Genomic DNA, 11,264 nt, shown 5'->3' with positions numbered 1-11,264 from the left:
CTTCCATGGAAGCAGAGTGTTGGCTGTGTGCTCAAGAATTACTAGTTATATGCTAAAAAAGTAGAAACTGCAGAAACACCAGATACTACAGCAGTACTGTTAGACTAACAACACATTAAGTAACGTGTAAATTTTGCCTGACGTATTTATTTATGACATAGTGACTATGCCTAAAAGCCTTGGATGGCACCAATTTGAATCCCTAAACAGATGGAACACATCCAATAGACCTTTTTGTGCACAGATACTTATTAAAGATTAAGTGTGTTGAAGAAAAGATTAGAATGATCTTTATACACAGGTAAATTCCTTCTTACCACTGCCACTCCAAGGAAGAGTTGGGATGCCAGCAGTCTGAGCCACTATTGATGAAGCAATTTTATCTCCTAAAGCCCACATTGCTTGGCTTGGAGGACCTGTAAAGACCAAAAACAACGCATGAAAGAGACACAGGAGTTATCAAACACTAGGGAAATGCCCACAGTTCTGATCTGGGTTCCATGTAAGAGCGATATACAACAGCTGTTAGCAGGACTGATGCACGCCACATCCCAACTGGTATAAACCAACATTTCTGAACTGAAACCAGGAGCATTAACTCTATCAGCCAGGAATCTAAAGGCAAACAGACTAGAGTATCTTTGACTAAGAAAAAGGAAAAGGTAATTGTAACCATAGCAATGCCACCACAGCCGTATCACAATAGTTTGTTAAGTGCCCATCATGTTAAGTAAGTCTTGGAACACCCGACCTGCAAGCACCACTACCTGCCCATGTGTTTCTCCTCAAGCTAGGCCTGCTCTCAAAGAGATGGCAGGTGCTAGTAGCTGGTACTAGGTGTGCACATCACATGCTGTTGGAATAATAATTCAGTGCCCTGACTTCTCTAGAAATTTGGCTTGTGTGGGACTGTAGCTAATGATTGGTAAGAGATTTAAACTGGAATCAAAACACAGCTTTTAAATTCACTCCTCTTCAAAGGCTCAGCGTATTTCTGCAGTGATGGCTTAAGTCATTGCAGATCTGCTAGAAGTCAGAACATGATACAACTGTCTCCCAAGCTAAAGGCTATGTTCAGACCATAACTTTTATCACATTAAGTCCATTTTTAGTTTTATACACAGCACGTCCAAAAACTTATCCTATATTCAGATATGGAGATGACGCTTCTGGTCAGAAGTACATATCCTCACCCATGAAAGCAATCCCATTTTTGTGGAGAAGTTCTGGTAGTTTAGGGTTCTCGGAGGCATGGCCCCAGCCAGCCCATACAGCCTGCAGAAGAACATAACACAATTCACTCTTTGTTTTAGTAAACCGGCAAGTAAGCAGAAATACAAAGCATGCAGATACTTCCAAGTCTTTCTTTTCTCCACTGAACAGAAAAAATCCTCGTAACATTCATAAGCCAGACAAGATTCCTGAAGTACACAGTATGTTTAGTTTAAAGGACCAGCATATTGCATCTTGCAGACGAGTCAAAGAAGGCAAAGAAGTTGTTGAAGATGAACTAAGCTTAGGGAAGTGAAAGGGTGAAGGAAACCTTCTATCTCCCGCAGATATTCATACTGGGAATCTGACTGCTTTCTAATATTCTTGTCTTTTAGTGCTAGTATAGGGTTGTCATTTCCATTTCTTTGACCTATCTTTTTCACCAGATACAACTCATTATTTAAGAGAACATTCCTTAGTGTCATTTCATGATTTAAAAACTGTGACACTTCTCACCTGCACTGGAATCCGTTTAGCAATATCAAGAATGAGTTCCACATTTGCATAGTTGTTATTATTTGGTCCTCCTGGAACTGGGACATAGTGATCCGCCATTTTAATATACTCTGCGAACACAACAAAGATTGCATTAGATTGCAAATCTAATTAATGGTCTAAAACTCCCTAAATCTACAGTATGAGCAAATTCTAAAATCTGTATCCACTTTTCTTTCTCACTGACTTTGGAAGTTCATGACAGTGATCCAAGAGTATTTTCTACACAATAAAATACCTATAGCAAACATCAAACTTCCTGTCTTGAAAGCATTTTTAAAAAAATCTATTCTAAAACTGCTCAAACATTCCTGTAAATCAGTTCAAGATTATCTCCCACCTTAAGGTTGTTTCTAATTCATCATTCTGACAGTCAGAATCACATCCCAGAAGCACACTTCCTACCCTCCTTTCTAACTGGGGATCAAATCCTCCAGTCTCCTGTCTGGCATCAGACCACTGTCACTCCAGAACATCAGGCAGGGAAATTACTATTCACTGCTATGCTTAAAAAAAAAAAAAAGCCTTAAAAACACTTTAAAAGTTTTGATGTGTGCGTAAGTGCCTAACACTCAGGATCTACGGTAAATTCAGGTTATCCCAGAAACCTACAGGAAGCAGGTACTTGCTAAAGTATATAAATGCTTACAGATTGTCAGCAAATATGTGAAATCAAACTTAAAAATATAAACCTAAAACCATGTTTAAGGTAAGTATATTCCAGTCAGATCTGAATATGGTTTTGAATGAATAGGTAATGCAAGATTACCCATCTGGTGCTTTGTATTCCTTCCAATTTCAAATGAACATGTATAATCTCTTCCCAGAAAAGTCTGTTACCTGACAGAACAGCGTGTGATACAGCAGGCATACACTCAACTTCTTGCACCTCTGTGGGCACACAGGCCTGTGTGGAGGTGGTTGTGCACCTTCACTCACCTGCATTTGCTTTCAGATCCTCAGGAGTCACCATGACAACAAATCTGATCGCCCGCTCATTTCGAAACATCTCATAGGACCAGCGTCGGATCGATCTCATGCATTTCACTGCTGCAATCCCATTATTGGCTATCAGGACCTAAGTATATCAGATGCGGGGATGAGATAGAGTCTAAATAGCACAAAGCACTAAGCAATAATAAATCTGGCTGTTTTCTCATCAGTGTCTTTCATCCAATTTTTTGGTTCTTCAGTTTCCTCAGCCAGTTTTCAATTCACCAAAACCATTCAATGCCCCATCAAGCAAACCAGAAATCAGCTCCTGCTTGACCATAAAGATGTTAATGTATTGTTTTGTTTGGATTAAAGAGCAGGAAGACACATGAGAACAGGCATAATGAGTTGCTAAAATTTTTAATACCTGAATGGAGCGTCTATATGCCTATATAGCGTATATATGTCTATAAAATATATTCCTGTACCAGCAGAAGCGCTCTAGCTCACTCTTTTTTTTTTCCAGTCACACCAAATAAAACAATGGGATGTCTACTTATCACATTTTAAATAAAACTGAAGTGGAATAATTACAGGCAGAAATACAATTTTCAAGTGCAGGAATATTAGTATTTTGATACGTGCAATGTACAGCCTTCTACGTAGAGAAGCCACTGCTCAAGGGAAGGGAACAAGAATGCAATCTGCTGAAGTCAAAAAGGTCAGCAACTTACCTTCTCAATAACTTTATTCCCTCCAAAACGAGTAACAAATTCTGCTGGAGAAGCCACAGTGAAATCCCGCTGCACGTCAACTTTCTTCCTGTCCCGGCCTTGCTTTACAAGGTGTAAGCCAGACATGCTGGGCCTAAGGCAATGTGAGGGGGACAGAAAAAAGGAACTCGGCAGTGCAGATGTTCGCGAATAGAGCAGGATACGTCAATGATTTGTAAAGATCCCCTTGACCATATTCCCCTAGAATTATTCCCTGCTTCCAGCCCACCATGGCCTGGATCTGGCCGACTTTGTTTTCTTGCTTTGGTAAAACAATGTACTAAATCGGACTCTATCAGGAAATCCTATTTGAGAACCACAGTGAGTAACCCTCCAAGTGTAAATAAGAGGCTCTGCCATCTCTGTGACTGGTAACTTAAAATCATTTTCCAAGGATTTTCCACTACCCGATCTTTCATATCTTTATGATAAGTTCTGGAGGACAAATTCATCGTGTTACTGCCCATACGACAAAGCCAGTTTTGTGTCCGATCAACTCTGTGCTCTGCCGCTCTTTTGCTGTGGAAATAGGAATGTCGTGTCCCTTTCTTATGCTTCAGCTTCCTCAGGAAAAAAATGGATAAATCACCCTTTGCTTCTGCAACCATGGCAGGATTTGATTTGCTAAAGTTTACAAAGTTGAAATTGTGAGAGAAGACTTGACTCACAGTGTGTGTCTACCGTACTGCAGCACGACCGGGGCAGCAACAAGTTACTTCTCACTTCAAAGCCTCTGAGCTTTGCCTCTTCAGGCCCCCCTACCGTTTACCAGCATTTTCTTCCTACATTTAGCGTGCTTTTAACAGACTCCTTCTCCACAAACACCCTGACAGGAAATCCCCCCCAGCCACCATGCCGGCCGCAGAACCTTTCTGTAGGGAGCACGGGGGAGATATTTCAAGGACTGCTCGAGGCGCAGGGAAGGCCCAAGAAGCTGCAGGCCCGGGGTGCAGCCACGCGAGCAGCCAGCGGCTCTGTGCCCGGCGGCCCCACGGGCCCAGCCGCCCGCCCTGTGCCTGTGGAAGCCATCGGGGGCCTCTGACCTAATCAGCTGCTGAAGCGCTGATGCGTTGAGCAACCCCACTGGGAAAGAGGACGAGACGGGGCAGAAAGCGGGCGGAATCGCTGCGGGAGAGCACGAAGGGAAAGGAAACCCAAGGGCAAGCCCCAGAGGCCAAGCAGCCCGCGAGCCGCGAGGTTCGCGGCCGTGCTAAGGTTGGGGTTTGAGTGAGTTGCTGCTGCTGGAGGCGCTGGGTGGCAGCCCGGGAGGAGGCACAGCCCCCTCAGAAACAGGCCGTGTCCTACGGGTGCCATGGGGATCTGCCTAGCTGGGGGGCAGCCCCCCCCCAGCTCTTCTGCAGGAGCACAGTGACGCCACAGGCCAGAACTCTGACTAAAAAAAAATTACTGATGAAAGAAATCCTGACCAAACCACAGCTATTATGCAGTTTGAACCCAGATTTTTCCTTTTAGCAGTCTTTCCCATAATTTTGGTACTAACACAGACAGAAGGGGAGAAATAAAAGGTAAGAGACAGGAAATCAATAGGATGATTTTAACACATGCTTAAAAATAAATAAAAAACGTCCATCTCCCAGAGACACTGTAGGCCATACAAAGGGCTGTACCGGGTCAGACCAAAGAGCTGCCAGCTGATAGCCGGAGAAGGGCATACGATCAAGTTCAGTGCGTGGAGGTACTTCCCCAGAAAACTTTCCCTTCTTCCAGCAAGCTGCACTTCAGAGATAAGCGGTGTCACTGCACTTTGCAGAGGCTGCTATCAGCAAGAGTTCACTAACCACGCTGTGCAAATCTCTGCCTGGGACTTTAAGGACAGAGGCCAACAGCCAAGAAAGAGAGTAAAAGTGTCGGTAAGGCTGAATTTCCATCAAATTTGTCTTTAAAGAAGACCAGAATCTATGGCATGGCAAGGAAGGAGCACAGCCCAAGGAATAAGTGATACAGGTTTATTCACTGCACGTTTATTCAGAGCAGTCTCAAAAAAAAAAAAGACAAAAAACTTGGGGTTCAGAATCTGTGAACGTGTATGAATACGGACTAACTTGCCAAGTTCAAATTATTACACAAATAAAGATACTGCTACAGATAAACTTCTGATTTTATTGTCGTTTTGTCATCCAAAATAAAATACAAACACTTGTTTATAAGCAAGTATAGTTCCGTTTAATTTGTGATGGGATGCATGCCAAGAATATTAAGTTTGTTCGCTAATAATCACAGGTGGCACATTATAACCAAACCAGGAAAGATTTTCTTCTTTTTGCAGGGTAAGGTAGGGGAGAAGTTGGGCAGTAATGAAGAAAGAAGACTGAGCTCTAAGCAAAACAGAATAAATGGTGAGTTAGTAACAGTTACCCCTACTCCTCACCAGGTCACAGCTGCAGTGTTTTACCTCATAAGAACTTTCTGAACGCTCACCTATCCTTCTGCTTACAGAGGTTAGAAGTTGTGCAGAATCTCAAACTTTATGAACCCTGATTCCCCAACTACAATGCAGTTCAGCATCTTCCTACAGACTGCATGCACAAACACCTTACAGAAAATGGCGAGTGTTTCTGAGGGATAAAATTAACATGGAAAAATAGCAGTACAAATTCCAGTACAGTGCCCAACTGCTTCCATCCAAGACGGGTGCTGCTACGGGGAGAGACAATCATATCTGCAATTCTTACCTCTGCAGCATGTGATATCTCATTTCCTGACTCTGATCTGCAGACTCCTCCATGCTGCCTCAGTGAAGGAATTAACAGACTGCAAGCTTGCCAACGACTCCTCTAGTGTAACTGCTGCTGTTTTATTCTCTTCAATATTGCAGCTCAAAACCCAGCAGGGCAAAGCTGCCGAGAGCCTCTGCCACTCATACGGTTCTCCTTGAAGCAGTGGCACTTCCCGGATTGCTCCAGCCTGTTAACCTTTGTCCCCTGCCTTCTGCCACCCCCCTGCCACCCTTTCTTCCTGTGACGCAGCATGCACATTCAGAGGGTAGCAGCTCCCCTGCTCCGCGTTCAGAGGAAAGCAGCTGATCAGGAAAAGAGAAAGCGATCTACAGGTTACGTAACCGGGCTCAGCACGCAGCCCCGCTGCCGCAGCACACGCTGAGAAGCTGCTTCCCAGAGCCACGGCCGGCCCCGTCCACGCTCCCCGTGCCGGAGGAGTCTCGTACGAGACCGCAGAGCTTCCCCGCGTGCCGGCAGAGCCCGCTGGCATCCACCGGAGCCCTGCGCTGCCCGGACCTGCGAGCACCTCCCGTGCTGTCGCAAAGGTAGCTGCTGAGGAGCGGCCATGGGGGGAAAATCAGCCCGAAGAATTCAATCAAGGCACAGAATTTAAAATCGGATTGTCACAGTGGGTGGGGAGGGGATGAGGAAAGCATTTCCAGGATGACAGAGGGGAAAGTCAGACACACGGTCCGCAGAGGCGCACAGAGCACGTCGGTGATCCGAACACGAGTCAAAGAACACATGGGCACCAGCCTGGAAGGAAGCTGCGAGGGCTTGGACAAGATACCCCGGTTTGTTGTGCCTCAGTTTCTCCACCCATAAAACAGAGACCAGTTCACTCTGAGCGCTGTAAGATTAAACATCCTCACAAGCAAAGGTGCTGCAGCACCACCGGGTCCATAGCATCACGGGAGAGGAGGAACGTTTACTCAGTATCGAGCACGCGCAGAAACAAACTGCAAATTCGGTGGGTGGGTGAAGGATGAGCAAGGGCAGTGACTGCAGCTATAACACACTGGTGATCAAACCTGGATCGGCAGCAACTGGATTACATTTTTAAAAATCACAGCATTCAGGTCTGTTCTAGTGCAGGGCCATACCCAGGGAGCTCAGCTCTTATTTGATGCACACGTATTCCAAGGGTCTGAGCAAACGCCATCCAACCATCCAGGATCACTCAAAAATAAAAAATAACAATAATAAAAAGAGGAGTGAGTGCCCAGAGGAAGAAGGCATGTTAGTAAGACGACAGCATGCAACCCTGAGCCCTGAAGAGCAAGGTGAGGTCACTGCAGGAGATGGGGAACTAAGAATAGACAGCGGTATGAGCGATGACCGACAGCAAGCGCCACGTGTCTGATAAAGTGCAGGCAAACAATTCTGCACAGATCCAATTTCTTCAAGCATTGTCAGCGGAAGGGCGCAGCAGGACAGCGACACGCTGTGGCAGTGATGGAAGTCACAGTGGAAACAAACCTCGGACAGCAGATCCAAGCGAGACTGGTCAAAGAACAGTTTGAACAACCAAAAACCCCCGGACCCAGGCAGACCACGGGTCCTGCCACTGCCAGGACAGGACTGGTACTTTCTTTGTGTCCCGTCAATGGGAAGCAACGAACTTACATTACAACAAAGAGACCACATATTACAAAAACCTTCTAATAGTATTGTGGATTAAAGCAGTGAGCAAAGCGATTGCACAGGCTGTGCTGCGGGAAAAGCGAGGTTTCACAACAGGTTTGAGTAGTACCTGATCAAGACTGGCTTACTGCGCAGGTGACCCTACCTTGGGGCAAAAGCGCAGCCCCGATGACTCGTGGGATCCCTTCCTGCTGCACACTTTACTTGTGCCCAGGTAAAAAGAAGGGGCTGTGTTAAAACACAGGATATATCTGCCCGGTTACTAAATGCCTCTCTCACCCGTCAGCCTTTGTTCCCTCTTTGAGGAGCTGCTCAGGCCACCCAGCTATGAAGTACGTCAGAAATCTCTCGTTAAACTCAATGTAAAACAGAAGCACGTCAGAAAAAGCAACATGTCTCAGCACTCCCCAGCACTGGTTCCATCCTGCCAGGCCTCCTGCGCACCATGCACGGATCCAGGCCCCCGCAGCGCAGCTCGGCCTCGGCCACGGGCACACACCTTCCCCAGGGCGTCAGGCTCCTGCGGGGTGGCTGCCACAAACTCACCGCCTCCCCAGTTCCAAACAAGCCACCACAGCGGTAGAGACTTAGATTTCAGACTCGGCTTGGTAAGATCTGTGTCGCTTTCTCTTCTGGACACCGCTAAATAGGACCGGCAAAGCCCAGCAGGGTGGCAGCGCCCTCACCGGTCACGCATTGCGCACAGGACACGGCACGCTCCATCATTTTCTAAGTAACATTCTTGCGTGATCTACGGTTCCAGTAGGTTTCCTGTTTCTGATTCTGACTCGAGAATAAAATTTACAGTCAGTGTCACTGAAATTTTATTTTTCAGTTTTTGTGAAAACCGTTTCCCCGATATCTGCCTGTGCTCCCAAAAAAGCCTGCCCACAGCTCCCAGCCCAAACGGTTTCTGACCACCGTAGCTGCAGGGGACCAAACCCTACAGCTCCACACAGCTTCACGTCAGAGAAACAGCTTCAGCAGTGGTTAAAAATACTCCTTTTGCCTTCTAGCAGCTGAATTCCCTGCTACGACACCAATGGACGCGATTTGCCGCAGCACCCCTACAGAAACACGCTACGCGAGGCTGTGTCCTTCTGCACCAATACTTACCAGCGAGCACACGCTACAACGCTCACTTCCTAACACAATGCCATTCAGCACCAACCGGTAAATAACGCCGGGAAACCGTCCCCCCTCTTTAGAGCCGAGGCCTGCTGTCAGACAAAAGGAGAGCCTGCGCAGCTCTCCCCTGCTCTCCTCCAAAAGCAGCGCTCGTTACGGACACATACCTGACGCACATCGCAGCTAGGAGCCCGCATTGATCCCAGCACTGGAACATGCCAAGTGCCCTCCGTGACGTAGCAGTTTATTCCACGGGCGGCGATGCATTAGCCGGCTCGTTTGAAAGGCAGCCTTAAGGAGACTGCAGCACACACACGCACATGCACACGCACACCGAGACGGGATTATTCTGTTTCTCCCCCTGATCAGGCCTGTGAAGGGTTTGGAGGGAGGGCAGCTCCTCTCGTCCGCGCAGGCTTTATGTTTTGTAAATATGCGCGTGCTGATGTGTGCATGTATCTGATCTGGGTGGTGGGACTTTAACACTCTCGAGGCATCCACGAGATCTGCTCTGCTTTTTTAGGGCTGCCTTTGCAACCTATTTCACAAAAAAGCCGAGAGAACAAGCAAGCGTACATGTAATCCAGCAAGCAATGCAGACTTGTGTGGCCAGAGTAAAGGGCTGGCTATGTCTTGGGCAACAGACACTGGGAGGCAGCAATCCGCACTTATTCAAAGCCATTTTCTCCTGCAGCCTTAAAGAGACAGAACTCGAATACAGACGTTGCCAGAAATCAGTGCTTCAGCCTATAAATCAGAACACAGTGAGACTCATCGCAGCTCTGACACAAGGCTGAGCCCGAAGACTTCAGGAAATTAAATAAAGGACACAGCCCGAAACACGACAGCCCTCTCCCTGCTTCTTGGCTAAGTAACTCCACGTTCACGCTAACGCAGATTTTGACCAGCAGTCAGGGCAGGTGCACAGCCTAAAGCAGTAACTGGTTCCAGCACGAGCTGCTGGGGTTCCTCTCCAACAGCCCCGTACCACAGCAGCAGCGGATGCAGGCGTTAAATGCCAACACTTCTCGGTCAGCTTTTTTTCCCCTAAATCACCTGCCCAGCATTTATCCATTGTGCTGTACGGATTTTAAACTGAACCGTACCACGGGGCGCACACGCCATATCTCTGGTGTTCTCCGCCAGTCCTAAAGCAGCACCTCGCCTGTTATCATGGGAGGGAACCTGATGGCCTAAAGCTTCCTGAGCTCCTTCAGATCGGATCACACGCTTTTACGTACCGTGATCCAAACCTCCCCACTCCGGAGGCCCTCCTACATCTGTGCCCCACTCCCTCCGACCGTTCCTTCCAGCACATCCTGCGCTCGCCTTCAGGCAGTCTCGTGCTCAGCAAGCCTCCCGCACGCCCCGAGCCCCTTTCCTCTCCTTCAAATTCATCTTCCAGAACCCATTTCTTCATCCCATCCTTCCTGCTCAGACCCTCGCGCCACATTCCCAGACCTCAAAACTACCCGGTACACACAAATATCTGTCCAAATAAACAGCCAAATTTGAATCAAATCAACGTCCACACCCAGTACAAAAGTTAACACACGCAGCAGGACAGTTCTGCAGCAGAGAAGTCCTTTCCAGCGCCCTTTGACAAAGCTCAAGCTTTGGACAGCTCTGCTCCGCATGAAGGAGAGAGGAACGACAAGAACGGAGGGGCTGGGGGGTTGCGTTTCAGCACGTTGGGAGAGCATCCTGCACAGAAAGCTCGGTGCTGCCCGTGTCACCACACAGGCCACGTGCCAGGCCGTACGTCTGGTCTCACGGACGGGGCACAGAGATGCCAGTCGTCACCTAGCCTGGAGATGCTCTGCACTCTTGCCACTTCTGGTAGGCATGCAGACGAAGAGGCCTCTGAAGCGTATTTGTCAAGAAACACGGTAGCTTGTAGGGAAGAACAAATAATTCACAAGTTGCCAGTGACCAAAACGCATCCCAAGCTTCCTCTTCCACAGCAGATACAGAAGGAAAATTCAGATTTTCTCTCCAGGTGGATAAAGTTCAAAATTGCAGCACAGCTCAACGACACTTGGGGTAACAAAACGTAAACCCTGTGTTTTGGCGGGGCTCCTTGAAGCTGCACAGCCTTAATTTAACCACCTGCGGAAACAGGCAGCAGCACCGCTCTGCCCTGCCTGCTGAGCCAACGGCGATTGATCACAAGCAAAGGAGAAGGAAAAGGAGCGGCGTGCCACGCCAGCTTCATTAAGGGCCTTCCGGGCCTGCGAGATGCAAACCCATGGAGTCGCCCTACACGAAACCTCAGCAGCAC

At 47.6% G+C, this 11,264-nt stretch overlaps 1 protein-coding gene across 1 annotated transcript in view; it reads right to left on the bottom strand.

Annotated features, from left to right (window-relative positions):
• The window catches only part of ACACA (acetyl-CoA carboxylase alpha), a 124,616-nt gene that overhangs the window by 102,777 nt on the left and 10,575 nt on the right, over positions 1–11,264 (bottom strand). The window contains exons 4-8 of the mRNA XM_083806085.1: positions 3,435–3,567; positions 2,707–2,845; positions 1,729–1,838; positions 1,194–1,275; positions 298–416 (exon numbers count right to left, since the gene is read on the bottom strand). Coding sequence (XP_083662211.1) covers positions 298–416; positions 1,194–1,275; positions 1,729–1,838; positions 2,707–2,845; positions 3,435–3,567 — 583 coding nt within the window. The remainder of the gene's footprint in view (positions 1–297; positions 417–1,193; positions 1,276–1,728; positions 1,839–2,706; positions 2,846–3,434; positions 3,568–11,264) is intronic.

The sequence above is a fragment of the Anser anser genome (assembly GCF_964211835.1).
Source record: "Anser anser genome assembly, chromosome: 20".
NCBI classification, from domain to species: Eukaryota; Metazoa; Chordata; class Aves; order Anseriformes; family Anatidae; genus Anser; species Anser anser.
This window is presented reverse-complemented; position numbering and strand designations above follow the sequence as displayed.